The sequence below is a fragment of the Ciconia boyciana genome, chromosome 14 (genome assembly GCF_034638445.1).
Source record: "Ciconia boyciana chromosome 14, ASM3463844v1, whole genome shotgun sequence".
In the NCBI taxonomy this organism is placed as follows: domain Eukaryota; kingdom Metazoa; phylum Chordata; class Aves; order Ciconiiformes; family Ciconiidae; genus Ciconia; species Ciconia boyciana.
In genome coordinates, this window is record NC_132947.1 from 13349004 (window position 1) to 13374451 (window position 25448).

A 25448-nucleotide genomic window follows, 5' to 3' on the forward strand; every position below is an offset into this window, starting at 1 on the left:
CTACATAACATGTAGTCTTTTAGCCATAAGCCATACTACATTCAGAGCAGACACACAGACTAGAACTTATTTTTAAAATTATACCTAGATTAGCTCTTACTAACTTTTGTCAGTCATACCTTCAAAATCATACCAATGAGAAGGTGTAACACTTGCTTTGCTAAGCCATCGGGGGAAGCACACTCTATCACATTTAATTCTAGTGTCCAGTGACTGGCCTCTCCCAAATTCAAGCATCAGATTTTACTTACACTGTTTAGGCAGAGTTCCTGCACACACATCAAGATCAGATAATGAATGTAACATGCTAACAGAAAAATTTAAAATAGATACACTATGCTTTTTAAAGTCTGACCAAGGAATAAACAAAGTAGCAATTATATTAAGCGTGCTAAATTCTAGGTTATTACAAGCAGTCTGATCATGAAAGAGATGTCACATCTTTACTTTCAACTTTTTTTGTTTATACTTGCAAGCGCTACATATGTTTCCACCACTGGCACACAAAATGTACCACAAAATGAAAGATCACTACACTAAGTATCTAACAACTTATCTAATTGGATGCAGGTAAATTTGGTGTCTAACTCGTGTACTGGTCGAATTAGCATCCGAACTCTGTTTGTGTCTTCATACCACTCTGTAGGGACTGAAGAAACACAAACAGAGGATCTGCCTGAGAGAACCAAGCCAACACCCTCATCAGCTCAGAGCCCTGTTCCTAGCAAGGACAAATAGCTAGTTCCTCCCATGAAGGGGCAAGGAAATACATAGAAGATAGCTATAAAATATTAATTTGCCCAATCTAAACAGTTAAATTCTATTTTATACTATATGCAGTAGATTTCTAGTTCCTCCTGGAAAGTTACTGCTGCCTTTTGCTCGCTTACCTGTCTGAAATAACCAGAGGAAAAGAACGTAAATTCAGAGGAGACCGAGGTACACTTTAAAAACACATCAACAAAAAGCTTCCACCAGTCAAGGCTGTGTTTTCTCTTTCTCAAAGCACAGTTCTCAAATGCAAGTTTGATTAATGTCCCTCCAATCACCAAATCCAAATTAACAATTTTTTTCATAACTCCTGTAACATAACTATAAAGTAAAGCATAATATTCTCACCTCCTAAAGCATACAGCAATTCTAAAGCTTGCACCATTGACTGTGCAGGAGGTGGCTGTGAAGAAAAAATGTGCATTGTTTAAAGTTATCATCATAGAACACACGAGTTTTCACAAAAAGTCTTTGATCTTCCTCTTTCACAAAATCCTTAAGTTCTAAATATCTACCTTTCTACTTATGCAAAATGAAGAAAGAGCTCTCAGACTCTTCCTATCACCCTTCCACTGACCACCAGTGCTACAAGTCAAAACCATGTCAACAGGCTCAGCATCTTCACTATGATGCTCTCAAGATCTGAGCCAGAAAAGGCGTACTTGCTTTGTCCAACAGCGATGCCAGAGGTGATCAGAACAATTACTTAACTTTCTCTTCTAATGCTACCATGTTAGTTTTTCACATCAATACAAGAATAGCTAGAAACTTTACAGAAAGCAAATCTAAAAATCGGTACTGCTCTTTTTAACAAGACAGACAAGCACCGGTTTAGTTCTGTAGATATCAACTTTTTTTTCCTTTTTCTTCATAAATTCAGTGCAAAGGGACTACAGTTACAGTTCTGCAGAATCTCAGAGTTTGTCTTTCTAGGCCTTTCTCGACTTGTCAACACTTCTAACAGCAAACTCTAGACTACGAACAGTCGTTGTTTCTAAGTTGTCACACACATTACTTGCACTAGTTGATTCCCAAAAACATACTTTGCTGCCCAATAGTGGGCAATGAGATATGCTTTCCAAATCAACAGGGCAACGGTTACTGGTTAATGGTTCTGTGGGTTACCAACAAGTCATCTAGCGATCTTTCTTCACGCTAAGGAAAGATGACAGACTTTACAGCCTAGGACTCACCGAAAGAAAGGGGAACCTGAGCACATTGTCAATTCCCAAAGCCTTCAGCTGCAGGATGACAGGCGCAAGGTTACTGCGCTGCATCTCGGGAACAGTGGACTTCGGCAGCTTCTCGAAGTCCTCCTCTGTTGCAGGAGAAAACAAACCAATTTGGGACTGAGTTTCAACTTCTATGGTATGCAGTCAACATGATAGAATCATACCCATTTCAAGTTAAAATTATCCAGTATGAATACTTAACAGGTGTTAAAAGAATTCTGACTCAAAGATGATCTTTCTCCAATTACTGTATTTTAAGATACTTTAATTTAAATAGAAAATTCAATGGTTTTGGCTACATTACCAATTCTGTACTTGACCCACCCACATTTCAATTTGAAATGTTGTAAGTTCTTCACAGAAATCTGGAAATGCTTTATTTCTCTTCTGTTTAATATTTTTAATCAGAAAATAAAAGGCAGTGTGCAATACTACAAAAAAGTCTATTTTTTTTTTAAAGAAGGGGGAAGGAAAAGTTCAAAACCAGCATGCTTTCAGTATAAAAATACTATTTTTGGTAACTATTCAAACTAAATGAGGCTTTAAAAAGCATATTTAAAATAATGACTAAGGATTGAAAACAATTTATTTGGCAATGCCTTTTATAAAGCACAAACACTATAAAGTCTAAGTCTAGAAAAATACTTCATGTAAGGGCAAAATTCCTGTACCTTTCATTAACCAACTCTTCTGCAGTAAAGAAAAAGACAGACACACACACACATCCCTACGTTGATCTAAAACTCCAAATCAAGACAAGAAATATATTATTTTTACCTGAATTATTTTAATTTCTAGGCAGAACCCTCCTCTTTAACTGTTCTATCACCAACCTTCACTAAGACAGAGATAGTGTACCTTTTCTCTACTTTTGTCCATTCAGTGCACTTTAAAAGGGACTTTAAAATGTTTCTTAAAGTACCCATTAGGCCATCTCTCAGGCACACAAAAATAAACTTCTGTGTAGTCACGGTTTCTCCAGTAAAATACTTAAAAAGCTGTGTAAGGTTGTATATTATGCAGCAGATGTTCACTCTTGATTCTTCACTGGACACAAAAGTTTAGAGAATAAAACATGACTTTGTTTAACGTGGCAACTGCTGGCAAGCACGCGCACACAATTTTAAAAGATACGCTTGATCTCTCTAAGTCTCAAAGCTCCAGTAAAACTAAGGGGAACCTGAGGCACATAAGCAATGGCAGCGCTCAACTGCAAAGCCTTTTCTCATTAAACAGCTGATAACCGAGACAGTTAGATTGCAGCTTTCTGAACACTGCGAGGGGGCCAACAGATTTATTTGTAACAGTAATTTTTGTGCAGTGCCAGGGATCATTGATTCATGAGATGCATTTGGGGTTGGGACCTATTCCTATGAAAAAGGGACCACAAAAAGAAGTTTTCCCTCAGTTTTCTGAAGGATTTCCAGAGTCCTTTGTTAGACACACAGCCTAAAGAAGACTTTAGTCACAGAAGAGAGCATCATAGGTGAGTATTATAAATTGAAGCAACTGCTCAGAAACCAAAATCATTTAAAAATAAACTTCTTAGTAGACTCGCCACTAAGAGGTGCATTAACATTACAGGTTTGCAATTGCTGACAATCTCATAGTACCTACCCTGCTCAATTTGTGTTTCTGATTCATAAAAGGATTCAGTTTCCAATGCTTAGCACACATGAACAATGTATTTTTAAGTAAGCCAGAGGAATAACAAAGTGAAATTTCTCTCTCTCACTGAAAGAAAAAACACAGTTTTGTTCTCTTTAATCTAACACTAAAACCACCGTAAAACAAAATGGAAGTCACACCAGCAAGTTCACCTTCCCTACACATCAAATTACTGACCTGTATAAAGTCTGTAACATTTTCCAGAGCGGTTCCGTCCTGCACGCCCTGCTCTCTGATTAGCCGAAGCTTTAGATACTGGTACCACCACAAGGCATTCAATGGCTGTTTTGGGGTTATAGGCTCGAAGCTTCACAAAACCACAATCAATTACAAATGTAATTCCATGAACTGTGATGGAGGTCTCAGCAATGTTGGTGGCTACTATCACCTACAGATACAGACACAACGAGGACACTGTGAACTCCCCAATCTCAGTTACGCTATCAAGCCCTAGCATCAGTGCACCAGGACTCAAATACAAGCCACGTGAAAGATCTCAGATATGACAGGTCCAGTAAACACACTCTAGAGTACAAAAGGATACAGTACCTGCAGCAGAAAGAGCTGTCAGCTTGAAATAAGCCCGGTTTTTACAGCTTCACAATCACTTTCTTATTCAAATTTATTCTCTCTTCATAAAAGAACTTGGCAGTGTTCGCAGAGAGAATCATTGTCAGTGTTTGCAGAGAAAAACATTAACTGACTGTAAATCAAGTATTCCTATGTAGCAAACTAAAAATATTTTCTTTCTGCTTCTCAGTTACATTGAACTGTTACTTGTAACACGGGAGTAGGGCAGGGGATAGGAGGGGAACAAAGTTGATTAAGCGCTCTATGTTCAGTATTCCTGCAGAGATAAACTTATATATATGTCCTAAAATATTAAAAAATAATTGTTCGCAGACAACAGAGGGAAATTTAATCTTTATTTCACCCGAAATTAAAAAAAGTTAATATTGGAAGTTAATTGACTAATGTCATATCCTGGAGAGAAAAAGAAGTATTTATACTCAATGTTCTCCAACACCAGATGAACAACTTTACTTGTTAGACTTCGGCAGGCACAAGAATTATAACAAGTCACCCCTGTGTAATTCTATCAGCTTATCTCAGCCCCAACACAGGTTCTGCCTAAGCAGAACTAATATAATTGGTCACTAATCATGACCAATTGTGTACTTCTGTGACATTAAATAGCCAAACAAGACTTGCAGAAATCAAAACAAAGGTTTTTTTCTACTAAAACCAAGCAAGTTTTAACTTGCAACTTTAGGTGAAAATACAGCACTTACCCACTCCATCACTATTTTTTCCATTACTGGTGGAAAACAGCCATAGACACTTAGACCACAAAAAGAAGTAAAAACAGCTAAAAGTAGAGGACTTCAGAGTGTAAGAAGCTGTAACTGGATGTAGATAAATACGAGGTTGTATGAAGACTCTTAAAAATTAGAGAAGTTGATGAGGTAGATAGGAGAGTTAGAACTGACATGTCTAGGACTGATCAAAGATTAAAAGGGAAGCCAAAGAACATGTTCTTGGTTCACAGTTTGAAAACTGACAGGTAGTGTTAGGAGATGCAGAAAGCCTCCCTCGGTAAGTGTTTGCAATAGTCTCATGATGTGAACCTGATATACACAATCTGTGTAATGCAGACACCCTTCTGGGTGGTAGAAATTGAGACATACACAACAGCCTTACCTTCCTGACACTGTGAGAAACTCTCTCAAACACTTTCATTTGCTCAGGAGAAGGCAGCCCAGCATACATGGGGAGAACACGGAGGTGTTTTTTCATTCCAGTGCGAGAAAGGGCCCGAGCCTGTTCTATGAGCATAGAAACAACAGTCTCCACTTCCTCCTAGAGCCAGAGCAAGACAGGACAGAATGAGAGAGATTTCACTTTAATATCACATAGCTGTCACCTATATACAAAAATGCACCAAAATAATATAATTTTAATTGTTCAAACTCCAGGATCTTTTGACTAGCTCCCTCAATTTTGTAATATTCTTGCATAAATTGCTATTCATAATATATATTTATATATTTACGTTCGTTGTTATTTGCGACAACGTCACACCACAAAGACATGAGCAAAATGACAAGGGAAGGACTGAACAAAGCTCAGGAGGAAGCAGGCATATTTTCCTGCGTATCTCAACTTGTGAGAGCAAAATGGGAGGCCAATCTGTTTTGGCAGTGCCGAATGCTGTGGGCCTTGATCAGAATGACACAGTAACAGCATTAACATCTATTGCTCAACATCCCATTTAATCTTAGAGATCAGCTGTGGCATCTCACTCTTAAACACAGACAACAAAATGTTCAGCCATCACCTCATGAGATACCCAATTCACTCTTCCAAAGTTAAATCAATAATGGGGATGAAGAATTTCTTTTGAAAATATGCAAGATGTTATTGAAGCTCTTCAAGGTAGCCCCTCACTGAAAAAATTATAAGCTACCTCCCATTTACTCTTCTCAGCTGCAAAGCGAGCTGACAGGCATAAATAGAGCAGAAGAGACTAATAAATTTTTATCTCATAGTAATTTGTTTTTCTGTCAAAGACTTCAGATGTTAAGCCTAACAAATGTAAATTCCATTTGCCTTAACAATTAATGATGACTCACTGTCAATTTAACAACTTTGTAGGTGTGACTAGCACCAAAAAACCACACACTATTCCACTTGTTAACAAGGCCGAAAGCATACAGCATTAAATGAGAAGAACTATCATCCATCACTAGCTTTGATAAATCCAGGCCATACATTTTCTACAAGTCTTTAGGACTGGCCTAATTCTGCTCCGATCAATGCAGAAATGTTTGTCATCTTTAACAGGATTAAAGTAAGCACAGCTAAAGGAAAGCAGGAGGCTGAGGAGGCTTCGCAAAGCCCACAATACAGTGCTGTAAAGCAAAAAAATTGCTTATGTCTATACCTGACCAGTTAAAAATGCCAGTATATCACCATCATTCTCCATCTGGTGAATTTTCATTGCAGTTTCCACAGTTGATTTTATATAGTCTGGAACAGGACTACGGGGAGAGAAAATAGCAGAGACATTAGCAGAAAAATAGGTACAGACTCCTCACTTCCATAAGGAACAGAGAGCTAGCTTTTGGATACTGTACATCAGGTAAACCACATTTAGTTCATGAGGCATCCTTGGGAATCAGCCTTCAGCAATTAGGTTTTTTTCCCTACACTGCAGTAAGCTTAAAAACATGCCTGCTGCTATAAGCAATATCCAAACATTTCCCAAACTGAATGTTACACCTCCTTACCACTGGTCTGGGAATTTCTGAGCTCTAACCTAGACAAAATGATACCACAGTTGCACACTCTCCTAATCACCACTGACAAGATCAAACAGGAACATACCTCTGTATGTAAAAGATGTCCACTGGAAACGTTCTCCCCTCGACAGTAAGGATCACACTGGTATCTTTGCTGGGGTCACCAGTATCGTTTTGATTAAAGAAATCCCTGAATTTCTACATTAAAATAAAAACAAACACTTTCAGTTTGATACTTCAAAGAATTGAGGGAGAAACCTAAAGACATGAAGAAGTTAAATTACTACTACTTGGATGTTTTCTTCATAAATTTGACAGTGCCACTTTAAAAATTTTAAAGTTTGATTTTGTTGCCTTCTATTCTGTCTGGGGTTAAGGCATTTAGCACAAATACACTGTCTTGCATGTTTATTACTTTGAGAAGCAAAGATCAAAAAGAGGTAATAAAATTAATTAGATCAGCTGATACAGTCGGAAAAAGCAAGATATATCAACTTTTTATTTGATCTATAACAGTAGCAAAGTCAAAGCTAAGAACAACTTAGAAATGATTGGTCCTAAAAGTTTTGGGTAGGGCTTGCATATTCTCAACCATTTTTGGATGAGTCAGTAAATTTCACAGCTCTTACTGAACACCAAGATCTCACTTTGTAAAAGCAGAGTTAGACTGATTTATGTAAGTTTGATTTATGCGTTGCGAGACACCTTCATAAATTTAGATTTATTGCCATGAAGTATTTTAAACACATAACAGCAAAAGAACGAACATTAAGAACCCAAATACTCCATCTCAACCCTTATGACCATTATGGAGAGACAATAAACTTTCTGTATTTAAACAAATGTTTATATAGTCATACTAATCATTTTCCTCCTTTTAACTTATTTTTACACTAACTGTAAGCTATTTGAAACGTGTGATTTCTGGCAGTTAACATTTTGCAAAGGCAAAGTATTGTAATGTTATCTAATATAATGTACAGAATACATAGTAGTGGAAGTACTACCCAAGCACAGCATACTATCAAGATTTATGGCATATGATATTTGCCACTAAAGGAAATCTCAGTACCCCTACATCTTCAGTGCTACATGCAAGCTCTCACCATCACATCTCATGAAGGACACAGTGGAGTTAGGAAAAGTACAGAGAAAAGCAGCAATGGACATGATAAAGGAGATGGAGTAGCTGCCTTATGAGGAGAAACTGAAAAAGCTGGGGCTCTGCTTGGGGAGCAGACACACAGCTGAGGTTTACAGAACCAAAGGTGACAGATAAAGTAAATGTAAAACTCGTTTGGGGATTTTTGATTTTTTTTTTTTTTTTTTAAATCCCACACTACTAGAACTAGGAGGCCCTTGATGAAACTAGCAGGTTTAAAAGAAATTAAATAAAGTACTTCATTTTATAGCAGGTGGCAAACTTCTGAAAATTGCTCTCACATGATGACCTGGAGACTTACAGCTTCATCAAGCAGATTCAAAGACAAATTAACAAACAGCAGGTCCATAAACACATACTAGAAGGAAACAGCAGGAATACACTGTCTAATATCTCTATTACAACCACTGCAGATGCTGAAGCAGCTCAAATGGAATGGACCCACTGCAGGTGGACAGGCTCATATGCTCTCCCTAAACAGCATCTCCTATTGCTGGTGCTGCTACAGACAGAACACTGGGCTGGATCAAACACTGCTCTGATCTAGGAGAGCATTTCTTCTGTTCCTACTCAAAATTAAATTAACGACGTTTTTAGTAAGTTACATAAGTTTCCACAGGCCACAAGTCAATCACAGAACTAGTAAGATCTCACAGAAATTAAATCTACGCATTTATCCCTTATTTTTACCGGTCTATGGTTGTCTCAAATTATTGCTTTCAGCAAAACAGAGCTAAACCAATGTCTCTTACTAGACTAGATTAAGCCAAGAGAACATCTTTTTATACAACAATACCAATAAGAGGAAAAAGGGTATAAATATATGAAAAGCAGATTCATACTTAAATTCACTTCCAAAAAAGTTTGCTTCTACAAAATGAAAACCAAACACAGCAACTTAACTACAGCAGATTTTTTTCCTGTACTCTGTCCTCTCTTCTTCACCACTCAAACAGCAGTAATGCTTCACAAGAAGCAAGCAGCACAGAGGATAAGCTGTATATAAATAGAAGTGGAGCTGCCACTTAAGGTCACTTCATTTCAAACCAAATCTGAGAGCTATACCTCTGCATCCAAGGTGGCTGAAGCCACAATCAGTCGAAGATCCCCACGTTTCTTTTGAACCTAGGATAGAGACCAAGAACATCCAGAATAAAAACTATTTTCCGAGATACAAGGCTAGAACCAAGTTTTAGAGCATCCAAATTACCGGTAACTTTTCTTTAAAAATACTTTGAAACTACAAGACAGCTGATGAAGTGAAGCACCCATATCACCCCATGGATCTAACAACCTGATGACTGTTTGGAGTTTTATATATTCATTTTAAGGGCATTCAGTCTGTAATCATTATAGCTTACTCTTAATTTCTGGTGGGAGTCAGATCTTTAGTAGGTTGAAAGTCAACAACAACCCCCTATCAGATCACTTCACATGATCAGCAGCAGCAGAATGAAGACTACCTTTTTGCTAATATCATCTAAGGAGACATTTCAGCATTGCGGGGAGGAAATAGAGGATCCTGAGTGTCAGATAGTTGGGCATGTACAATAGGCTGTAGGATAAATGAGCAACTAGAAATCTCTCTAATGGGTTTACTAATCAGCCATCAGGATCACAGGTTTAATGAAAAGGATGAAAATGAAAACAGTTACAGAGAACATGAAAAAAAAACCAAACCTTTTTTAGTAAGCCAATAGCAATATCTGTATAAAGAGTCCTCTCGTGGGCTTCATCCAGCATGAGGACACTGTGAATAAAGCAGAAAGATAAGATTTCAGAAATGGCTTGATTGACACTAGAATCAGTGTCTTCCTGTCTTCTAGAAAAATCATTATTTGAAATCTGCTGCTGGACTATTACTGTTTGCATCCACTAAGAAAACTGTGGAAGTTAAAAAAAGCGCAGCGACAAAGTAGGGAGAAAAATGTAGATAACACCACGTGGTACACACATACTGTTCTTTTGGCTAGCTTTTGGAAAGAGGTAGAAGAAAAAAAGGTCTATCTTTACTGTACTGCATACGTTTTCTGGATACTAGAATAGCCTGTGTTTGTTGATTTTTTTTTTAATTTGGTTAGCATCAGAAAAAAAAAGTGAATTTAAAACTAGTAAACGCAACAATTCAGACTCCATGAGGCCCATTTAGCTTTTGTTCCAAAACCACAGCACCAAATCTTGCCAGGTTTGGTGTTGCAATGATCAACTGATTTTCTAACAGTCTTTACAACATAAAGAAGTCAAACTCCTAAAATAATTTTCACATCTTTTGGTATTTAATGTATAATAATCACACCTCAGTCTAAAAAAATGCAGTTGTTTACCAACTTACACTTCAGCAAGCATTCATTCCATGTGTCCTTACCTGTATCTTGTTAATAAAGGATCAGCCATCATCTCCCTCACAAGCATACCATCAGTTAGAAACTAAAAGTGAATGCAAAGAAAAATGTAAAAAAACCCCTATCAGGTAGTCTTGATTACCCGTGTGATTTTTAAAGATGATTTTCTAGGCTTTTGCCTGAATTTTTCCTTGCCTTTAATTTTCTAATGATCTATTAAATTGCTCAATTTTCAGCTATGGAAGCCAAATATGTATTGCTGAGTGCTAACCCAGAGATAAGCAAAGTGGTTGCTTTTTAATCAGTATTTTTTTATAATTAGTTATTTTTGTATTTAAAAAAATAACAGATTGGCAGCACCAGAACATGGCAATAGAAGTTTCTTCACCCTTGTCTGTAACATGGCTAAATCTGCTCTACCAATAACATCCTGTGTGTCAATCCCGTCTTGACCCTCTCAAAGTAGGTTACTTAGTACCTATCACATACTTCTGACCAGAACACAAACCTTAACATTTCAACAAAACACAACATTTTAATTTAATACTTTCTTCCTACTAGCCAGTGGAAATCCAACAGCTTTATGTAGCCATCAAACAGTATTTTGACCTGGGACTCCAGCTATGGCCTTGAACTAGGCAAGAAGTTCAGAAGTTCAAAACCTCCAGATTTCCAACGCCAAATGATTAATCATCACACTCAAAAAAAAAAAAGTCAGCTGCATTTAATGAGCAAACATCTCCATTTCTTTCACTTTAAAAGGGCTACTAGCCTCAAAAAAAAAAAAATCAAAAAGTAAATTGTCTCATTCATCATCATTGCTATTCCAGCATAACTAAAGCAAACTCTCGTCTGTACCAACACAAGCAACATTAATATTGCTCACAGCACTAAAGAACAGCTGCAAAGCTTGCTATTTAATCCACATCAAATTACTCTGTTAGTCTACTCATCTTATGTTTTATCTGCATTTTTAATCAAAAATCTATTTTTAGGGTGGTGAGGATACTTTAGCTGTGATTCACTGCAGCCTTTCACTATGACTTGGAGTGACGTATCAGGTCACACTAGCACTGTACCAATATCTGGCCATACCTACCTTGAAAATCTCCTTTAGTTTTAAAATGGTGGCTGCCAGACTGGCAGAATAGAACATGTACTCATTTTATTGAGATTTGGATAGCCACAGCCATTTCAAGCACACTTTTGGGGTACCCACCTGGTAAACTGAAATGCTATCTATTCTCTTTATTGGGCATCACAAGGTTCTCATTAATTTTGCAAAAACACTTGAAGAGTTCCAGCCAACCCCTTTGGAGTAACCACATATTGTTTATGTTTCACCTTAATTCTTGTAGCCTGTGGATCCGTGCAGTCATCAAACCGAATACAATATCCAACTTCATGTCCCAACACTGCACCTCTTTCATCAGCAACTCGGCCTGCAACCTGAGAAAAGAGATTCTTATAAACAAGAGACAGCTCACAGCACACTTCTTCACTGTATCACTATTTTGTCCATAGAGAATTGGCATCAAAACAGGAACAGAACTACTGCTTTCAAAGAATTCTTTGTTCTCATTCAAACACAAAATTCTGTTCGACATAACAGCGCAAACTGAACATACAAGTGGTAAATACTTTTAAAATGTTTTAGTGTAACTTAATAAATCTGTTTCACACTGCTTCTACTCAGGAAAGCTACAGAGGCACCTTTCTGTGATAAGTACTCTGACAGACCTGCAGCCACTCAACCAGTCACAACGCTGGGGAAGGACCACCTACCAGCAATTGCAGGAGTGCAATTTAAGAACACAGTTGGCATGCAAAAAAGGTATATGGCATGCAGAAAAAAGTTATCAGTTAAGCTGATCTGTCCCTGAACTTACTCAGACTTTTTTTTTTTAAATAAAGATGCTACTGTACTTCTCATAATACAGAATCTTCTATTTAGAAAATAGACAGAGAACTGGCAGAATAATTAAAAGAAGCAACAATTTTTGGAACAGTACTACCCTGGGTCAGCTTTAAGCCAATAGCTCCTTTAGCTAAAAATCTTAAGTTATTCAGACTCATTCTACAGAATATTAGGTGTTATCAGGCCCTGGTTTCAAGCTACAAAGACATTTAATAGCTAAAGACACAATAAAACTCCACAATGCATACATTAGTCCTAGTAGAATTCCAAGAGCAAGCTACTTTCAGTCATTTCAGTGACATTTTAAACCATACCAACAGGCAGTGAATTCATTATTTCACTTGGAATCTTATCACTCCATCACTTTCAGCCCAAGGATTCAGGATAATTGCCAGTCCGGGTAATGCAAGCAGAAGTTCAGGAATTTCTAAACTATGCCTTATGCCTCTGCAACTACCTATCTTTACTTCTGACAACCCCCATACTCTAGATGAGAAAGCAGATAAGCACACCAATTAAAATAAAAGATTGCTTTCAGTTCAACACAAAGCAATAAATCATCAACTATATCTCTTGTCTCCCTGCAACAGCCATACAGTTCAGGCAGTTTGCAACAACATTCTTGAAGAAAAATCCTACTGTGTCTATATGCTAAGCCCTAATTGAGTAATCTTTTTATTTTAGGCTTAAAAATAACGTGTTAAGACATTATTAAGAGAAGTAAATTTGTCGTGAGAAATCATTGCAGTATGCACAACATCTCCTGTAGAACCGTGCACTGTCAGCTGGATGTCCTATCAAGGAGAAAAGGGAGGACACTGCAGGCAGACTGCCCAAAGCACAAGACGCAGATCACTGCTAGAGACTGTTTCCTTAACCATGGTGGATCTGGTCAAAGAACACTGGATGAGATGAAACAGCAAGTTGTACAGCTGCTTGGTCTACTACATTTTTACCAGAGGCATAAGCTGATTTGTTGTAGGTACAGTTTAATACATTATAAAGAACAAGCAAAATGAGGGTTACAAAATGGCACCGCAGTTTTCTGTACAAAAAGAATGCTGCAGCAGAAACTTCAGCCCACCAAGTCAGTGTTTGGCAGCAGTTGTGACGACAAGGAGCACTGGATGCTTTCTGTGCAAACTATAACCAGAGAGTACAAGTTGCTGCCCTCAGCATCCCCTCTTCTTCCTCTCATAGTACACCTAGCTGACGTTATGCTCTCCTACTAGACATACTACATATTTGAAAAGATTTCTCACAATAACATTGTTTCTTCTTTTTCCCCCACACGAAGGGGAAACACAAAAAAACCCACAACAACAACAAAAAAACTCACAGAAAAAAGATTCGAGAAAACTAGGTATGAATTGCCAGAAAGAGGTACACAACCTCCTCTTTCTTCCACGGGCTATGTTACTATACACAGATTTACATCACTACTTTACTTTGTGAAAGAAGCTAAGGGTCACACAAGCACAGTTCTAGTCCAGTGTCAATCATAGTCAGTCAACCCTGCATAGCCCTAGCTTCCGTACACAGTTCTGCTGATACCGCTCAATTTTATTTCAAAGCTTCTACATCTGCAATTCTGGACTTGGAATCTTTGGCAAGACCTACTAATCAGGTTGTATTCAGCATATAGTACCAGCAATTCTGTGAGGAAGATAAGCAGAAATATCTGTTCATTCAGGAGCTCATGCACTTGTGATTCCTGCTATTCAGCAAAACCTGCTACTAAACTGTAGGTTATAAAGACAATAAACCAGGAAAATCTGGACATGGAGAAACTCACTGAAACAGCAGCAATCCGACGAGGCTGCGTCACTCCAACAACTCTTCCTTCGGCTGTCCAGCCAGCTTCTGCTAGGTACTGCAAACAAATATTGAGGATAAGAAACTAATTGGTCATGCTGTGATTACAGCAAGGTGTTAGTTCTCCGCACTATGTGCTTTTTCCTGGTTCTGACTCTAACTGATGCATGACCTTAGGCAAATCAGTTACTTAGAGATTTTGTGCATTATTAATCTCACCATTAAAACTAATACAATACAATACTTACTTCCTGAGCACATAAGCATTCAGAAAGCATCTAAGAGCAGTTCTTTGGGTCTCAAGTATTTTTTAACTACTTCATTTTTTTCTCTTCTTTCCTTTATTTTATAACCCCTTTAAGAAAGAAAGCTAAGCAGCACAAGTCCTGCGCTCACACTGAAGCAGATGACATTCATCATTAGTCTGCAATTTTTTAAGTTAAAATCAAGAACGAACTTTGAAACATTCTCAGGCTTTTTTCATTCCTGCCACAAAAGAGAAAATTTCACAAAACCACAAAAATATACAATATTCCAAAAATTTCCAAAAAGAGGAAAGCTCGTAAGAAAAGTGTACCTTTTGTCCTTCTTAAAAACATGTTCTCAACAAAATTTTAAACATGATTCTGATAGAGTAATAAACACCTACTATAGCACAGTGACTACTACTTGTACCAGCATAGACTTATTTGTTGTGTATGGTCCTTTCCTGTAGTGGAAGAAGGTTTTATATTACAGATATACCAGCTCCTGCTATCTAATATGAAGCCTTATATTTCTCTCCTTTTGGTCCCACACACAAGCACAGGTGAATTCCATCTTCACAGTGCAGTTCTGGGTTGCTGGTTTAACATTTCACATAAAACCCCCTGAAGGAATACCTAATTTTACCACGTTAAACAGACACTTACTTGTGGAATCTGCGTTGATTTCCCACAACCTGTTTCCCCAACAATCACCAGAGTTTGATAGTTCTCCACTAGATAAAGTATGTGATTTCTTAGCTGAAAGAGATGACATTTAAGTGTCAAAAAGAGATATGTACAAAAATAAGAAAATAATTAAAATGACAATATTTACATATCTATCAGACATGGTAAATTCACTTTACATGGAGTTTACTGCCAAAAGCTAAACAGTTCTTTAAAATCTATAAATGACATGCACAACATATAGTAATTAACATAAAACTACAAATCCTGTAAAACCGTCAGTAACAGTTGTCAAATAGGACAATCATTCCCCACAAATAGAGAGAGTGAGGTTGTAAAATTATTGTTTTATGTTGTAAAGTGATTCTATACTGCTCTTTCAAAACAGACATAAAAGCCAGACATCATGTAACACATTTAATATACCAAAAAGAACTTCTGTACCTTGAAAACAGGCAGCTTTTGTCTTTGTTGTTCAATAGAAAGGGAAGCATAAGGATTATAGATGACGGTTATCCCACTACTCTCAGCAGGACTCTGTCTCTCCTCTGAGACACTGACACCAGGACCTTCCGTGCCTAGATGACATAAGTTGATTTTAACTGGAAGAATACACTTCTGCCTAGTGTATCACAATACAACCAAAATAAATATGTTCCTTACAAGGAAGAATCATGGGTAGCAGCATATATCAAAAGACTAACTTTTCTATGAAAATAATCAAAATATTAACTAACAGTAAACACGCACAAATTCTTTCAAATGAAATATGTGTCTCCTGCTGGTTAAAAAAAATAAAAATAATGTTTAAAAGTATTTGAATTTTTATAAGAAGATAAAGGAAGAAAACAGCACATGGGAAAAATACACAGCAAGATCTTGGGAATTTTCTTCTTTTTCTGTGCAACAGTTTAGATATATCTTCAATATCTTTCTCAGAAGTACATCCATGGATTTTAAGCCAGCCAGTCAGACATGTAACAGAACTTCCGTTGACTAACATCAACTGTATAAACATTCAGCCTTGCCTGCTCATGAAATACGCCACTCGCTTCAGATCTGAATTTACCTCAATAACTGAAACTTGATTTATTCCTGCTGCAGGTTACCATAAAACTACTGACAAACAAAAATGCTGAATCATGCAAGTGAACTAGAAGCAAAAACTCATCTCAATAATGGAATGTGTCATCTCCAGCTGCAGATTCAACTGGGTAAGTCTGAGCAAAGAGAAGGATTCCTCTGTTATGTAGGATTTGCTAGTTTGGGCTTTTCCTACTGTTTAAAAACAGTTAGTCCCTACTCAAAACTGCCAAGCAAGTTTTATAGCAAATTGATCCAATTTTAAGAGTGATTAGCAATGATTCCAATAACTACTCACTCCCCAGGACAGATGGGGAAGTTAAGAACCAGGGATGTGAATATTTGGATCTTGGCAAATCAACAAAGTTAACAGATATTGCTTCTCATCCCCCACTCATTTTCTTTCACAGCATTTTATATGCTTTTTTTTTTTAATACACTACTGTCAACATATTACTATATATATACATATTGTATATACACACACATTACAACGTATACACACATATTATTCAAATGATTAAGAAGCTGTTTGCTAAACTAATCTTGACTCTGGAATAGCTTTGCAAACCACAGCATACCACAACGCAGTGACCAATTTAAAAAAAATTACCAAAGGCAGACCCACCAAGCTCCCCTTTGGGACAAGCGAATGGGAAGGTATACAACTGCCCAAAGCCCAGGGGAACGATCACAGAGCCACAGCACGGCGGAGGCTGGGAGGGACCTCTGGAGACCTTCCAGTCCAGCACCCTGCTTACCACTCGGTCACTTCCAGCAGACTGCTCAGGCCCCCGTTCAGTCGGGGTGGAGACCCCACAACCTGCCCAACTGCTTGTTCCAGAATCTGATCACTCCCACAGCAGAAAATCCTTTTCTCATGTTTAAGTGGACTTTCTCATATTTCAGCTTGTGCCCATTGCCTCTTGTTCTGTCAGTAGGCACTACCAAGAAGAGTCTAGCTCTATCTTCTTTACACCCCCCCATAAGGTATTTATATACATCAAAAAGATTATCCTGAGACTCCTATTCTCCAGGCTGCACAGTCCCAGCGCTCTCAGCCTCCCCTCCCATGCCGCACGCTCCAATCTCTCAACCATCCTCGTGGCCCGTCACTTTGTGGACCTGCTTCAGTAAGTCCATGTCTTCCTGGTGCTGGGGAGCCCACAGAGCACCCTGATATGGCCTTCCCAGGGCTGCGGGGAAGGATCACCTCCCTCAAGCTAACAGCAATGCTCCTCCTCACGCAGCCCACCATGCGGGTGACCTTCTTTGCTGCCGAGGCTCATCGACGGCTCACGCTTGCTGCCCACAGGACCCCAAGGTCCCCTCAGCTCTGCTGAGCTGCTCCCCCCGCTGCGTGGCACCTGGGTTTACTCCCCCTCAGGGGCGGGACTTCGCACTCCCCCTTGTTAAACTGGTTGGGGTTCCCCCGTGCGTTTCTCCAGCCAGCCGAGGCCCCCCGAAGGGCAGCACACCCACCCGGCGAACCGCCCACCCCACCCCGACGGGCTGCGGGCGGACTCCGTCCCCTCCCCCGCAACCCCCGGTACCGGGCAGCGCTCGGCTGGAGTCACAGAGGCCTCGCCGCCCCCCAGGCCCCGGCGGCGGAGGGACAGCACGGTTGTCCGCTGCCCTCAGCGTCTGAAATCCGTGCGACTCCCTACAGCCGCCGGGGGCAGCGCGGCGGCTTTCGCCGGGCGGGAGGGAAGCCCGGGGCCCGCTGCAGACAGCCCGGGAAGGAGCTCCCACACGCACCCCCCGCCGCCCCGGGACCGCGGCCCCCCACACCGGCCGCGCCCCCTCACCCGGCTTCCAAAACTTCACCGGTCCCACGGGCGCCGCCATCTTGGGGCGAGAGGGCAAGCGGAAGCGGCGGGGCCCACGTGACGTGCCGCCCGTTGCCATGGTGCCCGGAGCGCGCCCGCCGGCGCCGGGGTCTCTCCCGGGCCTGAGGCGGCCCCGGCGCGGCCGTGCGAGGTGCTTTTGCTGAGGGAAGCCGCCCGCCCTTCGCCGAAGGCAGGCGAAAGGCCCTGTCTTTTACTGGCACCGTAGCTGCGGAGCAAAGCATGAAGTGCTAAAGCCTTGGACATTTCCTTATTTTAACGGCAAAAATGGCTCCCAGTCCATAACGCCGGGTGTAAGATCCTCGCTGTTACTCAGACACGGAGAAGCGACGCTGCTGAGGAAACCCCGTTGATAAATAGTCTTCAAGTGTGACTGAAACCCACCCTTCACCTCCAAGCCAAAAGAGTGAAATACACGTGTCCTGGTTTCAGCTGAGATAGAGTTAATTTTCTTTATAGTGGCTGGTATGAGGCTATGTTTTGGATTTGTGCTGAAAACAGTGTTGATAATACAGAGATGTTTCAGTTGTTGCTGCACTGGTCAAGGACTTTTCAGCTTCCCATGCTCTGCCAGGTGCAGAAGCAGCTGGGAGGGGCCACAGCCAGGACAGTTGATCCAAACTGCCCAAAGGGCTATTCCAGACCATATGGCGTCATGCTCAGTACACAAAGCTGGGGAAGAAGAAGGAAGGGGGGGACATTAGGAGTGATGGTGTTTGTCTCCCCAGGCAACCATTACGCGTGATGGAGCCCTGCTTTCCTGGAGATGGCTGAACACCTGCCTGCCCATGGGAAGGAGTGAATGAATTCCTTGTTTTGCTTTGCTTGCATGCGTGGCTTTTGCTTTACTTTAAACTGTCTTTATCTCAACCCACAATTTTTCTTTACTCTTCCGATTCTCTCCCCCATCCCACCAGGGGGGAGTGAGTGAGTGGCTTCGTGGTGCTTAGTTGCCAGCTGGGGCTAAACCACAACAACGCATAACGCAGCCCTCCAGACACTACTGCTGTTACTAAAATGAAGTGTGTAACCTGGGGGAGAACCTAGGATTGAACGGGATTAACAGACCGCCTCCAAAAAGTCCTTGTCTCATTAAATAAGTAAAGCTATCGCTTCCCTTCTCCACATGAAGGGGGCCTCTGCTCCGTGTGCACCACAGCTGTTGCGCTTTACCCCAGGCAGCTGAAGGACTAGAAAGAAAACAATTACAGTAACAGTTAATAGATCCAGCAGTGCCCTACCACAGGCTCCTGACAGCCCATGAAAGTTATTATTGAATCAAATTTAATGTAGACTTTGAGTTAATTAAGTATAGGCTAGAGTAAAAAAAAAAACAAAAAACCAAAAAAAAAACCCAAACCAAAACAAAAAAACACCAGCTTCTAATAAGTTTAGTAATGCTGGCAAAAATTCATGCTTATGGAAAAAATTTTAATCACATTTTATATTCTTATTAATCACTCTCATTCTTCATTAATAACTTGACATGCTAACAGCACGGTTGTGACTGACAGACTGCACTTCACAGCGCTGTACCTCCATGGTCACGTTATGCTAAGTCTCTAGGTAACCACTTGAAAAAGAGGTTATTCGTTTATAATTAAAGACATTCTTAAAATTCTAGCTATTTATTTCAATGTACTTTTCAGATTAAGTCCACTCTATCAAAAATAAACACAACTCTTATCACAGTATTTTGTATCATCAATATATTCGCAACTGCTGAGAAAAAGTTCTACTAATGGCACTAGTGGAAAGACTTGCTTATTAAAGTAACGAGATGAATAACAAAGTTAAAAACTTAGGTTTGAGAAAACATATACAGATAATCATTGTGAAAATAAGATTGCACAAACAATATTTTGCATAGAGTACAATATTGTATGTTTTTTGTGTTTATAGAAAATATAGTTAAGAATAAAAATACATATTTCAAACTTCTTTACATCTAGATGAAAGTTAAGACTATTAAACTATAAACTACTGAACATTTACAGATTAGGAAGTCAGAACTATCACATTTCCATGATTGTAAGCGCAGAAGAAAAAGTTGCATCCTAATCAGTACACCATTGCATTGTCCATAAAGACTGTTTTTGTAAGCTCCACGTGTCCAATGTAAGGTTATCCTGCTGATGTTTAGCAGACACCCATATGAAATGCCCCAGCTAAGTTTTAAGCTTCCCCTTTGAAGCCCAGAACCCACAAGACACTTCCGCGAGCACATACCCGAGTTCTTTGCAGTAGCAAGAGCCTCAAGAACAACCTGGGAAATGGTGTACCTTTGCTTTTGCCACAGCTGCCATGGGTGGACTAACAGGAGTTTCTGCACTGGCAGGCTGCTGGAACTTCAGTGCCTCAATGTACAATTGTTTGGGAGGATAGTTTATTCATCTGTGGTTTTTTGTTTTTCTCCAGAAATTGATGGATTTAAAAAAAAAATTGAGCTTGCATGAAACGTTACAAATAAATGGTTCTATTTCTGACTGTTCACGTCTGTTTCTGACATGTTATTGCATGGCTGGTGGAAGTAAGGCTTTTGACAAGTAGCAGCAGCTTCACAGATTTCAGATCTACTCAACTTCTCCCATAAGATCAGACAGCAGTAGCAACCATAAAGAAACCAAAAAGTATATATAGTAATGCCAAGAAAATGGTCTCATTTGGCTCTACTACAAACATAGTGAGTTCTTAGGAATACTATCCCTTGCACACATTTATTGCATGATGTCCAACAATCCAAGTATTGTTACAATTATAAAGAAAAGGTCATTTGAAATTCAGTCATTGCAAAAGCCTTGTTCGCCTGACATGTTAGCTCGTTCTGCCTCGCAGCACAGCTTCATGTAAAGAAAATGTAACATTTGAGGACTAGTAGCATGGTACTGATCTACTAGTTTCTAGATTATGGTTACTCCACTTCAGTTCTGCGTCACGAAAGAGTTCATGCAATGCAAGACTAAGCTTAGACTGATGTCAGAGCCATACAGCAGTCCTGCTATTCATCTTTGGAAGACCTTTAAGCAATATTATTTTCTATACCTAGATTCCTTAAAAAAAAAAAAAAAAAAAAGGTTTGAGCTACTGAGCTAAGACACTGCTAACCCATCAGCTTAAAACATGTAAGAATAGGTGGAAAAATGAAAATCTGACAGAATACTAGAAGTGAATAATGGCTTTCCAGGTGTTAAGAGTTTTTTTTAAAAAAAACACATCTGAGCCTAAGACAATACCATAATTGTATCTGTTGATCTGCATTATAGTAGTCTTCAAACGAAACCACAATTCCAGTATCACTTTCTCTCAGTTCGAGGTTGTTTCCCAGCTGCTCTCACAAGCATACTGTAAGACAGTACTGGACATGGGCGGCTGGCCGTGGTTCCTGAGGTTCTGCTTCTCGCTCCGAGTGAATGTGCAATTCATCTCTCTATGATCCAGTGTGGCCACATAACTAGAGAGCCATTCCTCTTAGTCAGTGGCGGAGAGGCATGCATTGCATTATTTGACACGTAGACTGCCTCCCTTGAGGCACGCAGCCAACTTTGCTTCATCTTTAGATTTCCTACAAATGCTCTAAGATACAAAAACTCCATTCTCAGGAAGTTTTCCCTGGTCAGTTCTCTGGAAGCCACTGTTATCCTGACCAGCTGGTCCAACACCTTATTCTTCTTGCAGCTGGATAACTCTTTGAAGTTGATAGGCTTTGACCGTGCATAAAGAATCCGAAATTCCAGGTCAAAGTGTGCCACTGCGGGGCCTGACAGGATCAAAATGTTGCTGCTGTTCAGCTTCCCATCTGTCCACGTAAAACTAGCAAAGGAAGAATGAGAAAATTCTGAGTTCACTGAAAACAAATAGTAAATAAAGTATTAACTGAAAATTCTCTTTCATCACTTTTAGTTAGATTGTTCTTATAATCCAAATGAGGAGCAGTGTGCTCTTTTTAGGACAAACATTACAAATAAACTGTGATAAGGAAAGCAGTTTTGCAACATGGCTGGTTTTCCTTTCCGTGTACAGAAATCATGTAAAGCAACAGAAAGAAGTTGGCACTTGCCTGTATGAGCCCGTCGTCACTCTAATGCCATCAATTAACATGAACTTTTCACGGACTTTTCCAACAATTTTGGCACCCGACCTTGTGCAGTATGTGTTCCCTGTGATATTTCGAATTCTCATAAACTGTTAAAGATACGGCAAGCGTCATGTGGATTTCAAAGTTAAACAATTGTATTCAAAGGAGTAACAGACAACAATAATTATCGCTGATGAACTAGCAAAGGTTGCTGTGCAGTGGCACAAGATTCATCCTCTAGGAACCAAATGATAATTTTGTCCTGTTTTAGTAGGCAAAGAGGTGGCATTAAGGGGCAGACCCATCAACTGATTGTGCAGAGTGTGATTGTAAAAACTCCTGTCGCCAAATCTTGGAGGGACCCGAACCCCACAGACTCCTGAGAACCTGTTTCTCCATCAAAGTCTCAGCGAGCCTGAGCAACTCCAGTCATGCTTTAGGGACTGGACATTCCTCCTGCATTTCCTTGAATACTCAATTAGTATTTGTGCTCAGAAAGCAACCGTAACAGCCACTTATAAAGATTTCAGTTTTTATATTAATTGCCTTCTTATGCAAGAATGGTTAAATCTTCCAAGAAAGAGCTAGAGCTACATAAAACTAATTTTAAGTTGTGGCAGCAGGCAAAATAGTTTCTTCTTTTGATAGCTCAAAGATTACAGTCATAAGAGGACCAACTCTCTATCCCTATAAACATGACAAGGCTCACCTTTTCCTGTTCCAGGTCAACTCCCAGATCCTTGCACATTTTTAGAAAGTGGGAAAATGAAGACTGATCTAGAAGGATATATGCTTTAACTTGCCGCTGGCTACAAGCCTCCAAGAGGTCTTTGAAGATATCGGTATCTGTGAAGGAATCCATAACCAGGGCAATCATCTGCAACAAGTTTCAGAAGAAATCATTAGGCTGTGTTTCCACAGCATCCCAAGGGAGATGGCACATGAGGAATCTGACTTTCAAATTAAATTCACCCCCCTTTTTTTTCCCCTGGTGGTTATGGAACATGGTACAGTCTTCTGTGATACGGTATATTCTTCTGTTGTTCACAGGACTGCTGAAACATTTAACAAACATGTAAGAAAGCAAAGAGAAAGGCAAAAATAATGGATTAGAATGAAGTTCTGTCAAGAGAATGGTATTTTGGTAAAGGTGATTACTGAGCCCAGTACACTGAGGTACAGGAGACACAATATACATCACCCCTTCACTTCATCATATGATCACTTATTCACATCCCTGGACAGTTAAATAGAAAAAAAAAAAGAGTATTGAATTTATGGGCAGAAATTGTTGTTAAAGATTATTTGCCCCAATTTTGTTGCCGCTTGACTGATTTATAGCAGATACCATCATTTAAGGTTTTTATTATTGCATTGCAGAATTTCATTTTTTACTCTAATTTCAGCAGCAGACATCGAAGCTTCTTTTGCCAGGATCTGTATTTTTTTTGGTTCAATAGGCATGAACAACCTAGCCTGGAAGCCTATTCTGGAAAGACACCTTTTCTCTATTTAAAAATCAGAGTTCACCCCTAATTAGCAGCAATGATAGCTCCTGCATCTATTCAGTAGCATGCTGCTCATGGTTTTTCACTAAGGTTGTACTAAAGCTTTCCCTTTTTTACTACATAACTTCACCTTCAAGAAAAAATTACAGACATCTGAGCATTTTCTCCTTTCCCCCCACCTGTAGAGCAGTGCCAAGACCTACAAAGGCAGAGGGAGACTTGACACCTCTCCAAAGACATAAGCAAGCTGATAAAAAAAGTCTTTTGCATGAGGAAAAGAAAGGCATTTTGCTGCCAGTCTTCTTCAGCTACGTCCGTAACTTTGGGTGTAACAGGAGCACCGAGGTGATCGTGGAGATGTTTGGAGGTGCTGAGAATATCTCAGAAGAACCAGAACAGTGGCAAAACCAATGTATTGCCTCGGGTTTCTTCCTCACCCTGAGACAGAGCAAAAAGAGGGGTCTAGTTCTGCGTTAGACAAATTTGGTCTCCAATTCCTAGGCAAGAGGTTTTTTTCCTGAGAACAGATGTCCTGTCCTCAAAAGCATTGCCTGAAGAAAAAGGTGAGTGTATTTCCAAAACTTAAGTTTTCCAGAGTCTTTCACACTTTTCAAATATGAAAAGAAATGAAACAAAAAAAAATTCACTGGTGTCCAACCGCTCTTTACATCTCACCTCTCTATTTAAGATAGAAATGAGGTTTGTCTTCAACTTATTATTCAGATGCTCATGATATTTCAAGCCAAGATCCGATTACTCGGACAAGCTCCTTGAGTAAAGCCTCCCCTGAGAGCCAGCTACCGCCCTCGCAGGTCTGTCCCACGGACGGAACCCCCGAGGTTTGCCGTGCGTCCGCCGTAGGACGTGGAAGCAACAACTACTTAAAAGAGCTGGAACGGGCGCGTTCAGGCCGTGTCGCTCACAGGTGCCAACTCCCTGAGTGCGCTCAGCGAGGCGCGGATAGCACGGGCCCGCTTTTCATCAACATGGGGGAAAAAAGCTTGCAAATAATGAACCTATTACAAAAATAAATACAGAAGCGGGGGGGGGAGCAACAACAAAATAGCATGGTAAGTAAAATCGGGAGTTTATTGAAAAGTAAACGAAGGGGGGAGGACGAGCTGGTTCGGGAGCCGCGCGGGAGCGGCGGGGGGGAGCGGGGTCTCCCCGCGCTGCGGGGCGCGCACCCACCTGCCGGGCGGAGCGGATCTGCCGCCGCACCGCCTCCTTGCAGCCGTAGATGCTCTCCCCGCAGCCGGGCTGGAAGTGCGCCTCCACCCGCGTGAGCCCGCGGAAGGCGCCGCGGGCGAAGCCCGGCCAGCCCAGCTCCAGCGCCGGCGGCTCCAGGTCCGAGCGCTCGGGGAAGTAGGTGAGCGAGGAGGCGTCGAGGGAGGCGCCGAGCGAGGGCTCGCCCGCCGGCTCCGGGGCCGCGGCGGGCGGCAGCGCGCCCCGCGCGATGGCCTGCACCTCGGGCTCCGAGAGGAACGGCGGCAGCTGCTCCCGCCGCAGGAAGGCCCGCAGCGCCTCGGGGCCGCCCGCCACCAGCTCCTCCAGCGCCAGCCGCTGCGCCTCGCTGTACGGCCCGGGCGGCCGCGGCGGCCAGCGCCCGGCGCCCTCCTCCAGGCACTGCGAGGCGTTGGCCATGGCGCGGCCGGCCGGCGCGCTGCTGCCCCGCGCCTTTATAGCGGCTCGGCGGGCGGGCCCCACGCGCGGGACGCCCTTCCACGCCTCCCGCCCGGCCCCGGGGAGCGGGAAGGAGCCGGCGGCGCCGCGCACGGAGGCTGCCCCGCGGG

General features: G+C 40.9%; 2 protein-coding genes across 3 annotated transcripts in view; both read right to left on the reverse strand.

Moving 5' to 3' along the window:
* The window catches only part of DHX35 (DEAH-box helicase 35), a 32902-nt gene extending 14815 nt beyond the window's left edge, over nucleotides 1-18087 (reverse strand). For both annotated transcript variants that reach the window (XM_072879241.1, XM_072879240.1), the window contains exons 1-14: nucleotides 18034-18087; nucleotides 15587-15720; nucleotides 15122-15214; nucleotides 14191-14268; nucleotides 11822-11926; nucleotides 10501-10562; nucleotides 9816-9885; nucleotides 9201-9260; nucleotides 7059-7171; nucleotides 6616-6712; nucleotides 5373-5531; nucleotides 3849-4059; nucleotides 1965-2089; nucleotides 1120-1174 (exon numbers count right to left, since the gene is read on the reverse strand). In XM_072879241.1, coding sequence (XP_072735342.1) covers nucleotides 1120-1174; nucleotides 1965-2089; nucleotides 3849-4059; nucleotides 5373-5531; nucleotides 6616-6712; nucleotides 7059-7171; nucleotides 9201-9260; nucleotides 9816-9885; nucleotides 10501-10562; nucleotides 11822-11926; nucleotides 14191-14268; nucleotides 15122-15214; nucleotides 15587-15720; nucleotides 18034-18073 — 1402 coding nt within the window. In that variant the 5' untranslated portion in view covers nucleotides 18074-18087. The remainder of the gene's footprint in view (nucleotides 1-1119; nucleotides 1175-1964; nucleotides 2090-3848; nucleotides 4060-5372; nucleotides 5532-6615; nucleotides 6713-7058; nucleotides 7172-9200; nucleotides 9261-9815; nucleotides 9886-10500; nucleotides 10563-11821; nucleotides 11927-14190; nucleotides 14269-15121; nucleotides 15215-15586; nucleotides 15721-18033) is intronic.
* Nucleotides 18088-19538: 1451 nt separating this feature from the next.
* Nucleotides 19539-25384, reverse strand: LOC140659383 (protein FAM83D-B-like). The gene is made up of 4 exons (XM_072878999.1): nucleotides 24847-25384; nucleotides 22857-23024; nucleotides 22130-22254; nucleotides 19539-21882 (listed from the first exon to the last, which is right to left on the reverse strand). Exons 1-4 carry the CDS (start codon nucleotides 25297-25299, stop codon nucleotides 21492-21494), a joined length of 1137 nt encoding a protein of 378 aa, XP_072735100.1. The 5' UTR covers nucleotides 25300-25384; the 3' UTR covers nucleotides 19539-21491.
* Nucleotides 25385-25448: the final 64 nt, after the last annotated feature.

Bases quoted from the DNA above. Each gene is read 5' to 3' on its own strand.
- LOC140659383 (XM_072878999.1), bottom strand. From the start codon at position 25,299: ATGGCCAACGCCTCGCAGTGCCTGGAGGAGGGCGCCGGGCGCTGGCCG. The intron at 22,255-22,856 runs GTGAGCCTTGTC...TATCTTTAACAG, and splicing joins TTGACCTGGAACAGGAAAAG to TTTATGAGAATTCGAAATAT. The intron at 21,883-22,129 runs GCAAGTGCCAAC...TTCCTTTGCTAG, and splicing joins GTGACGACGGGCTCATACAG to TTTTACGTGGACAGATGGGA.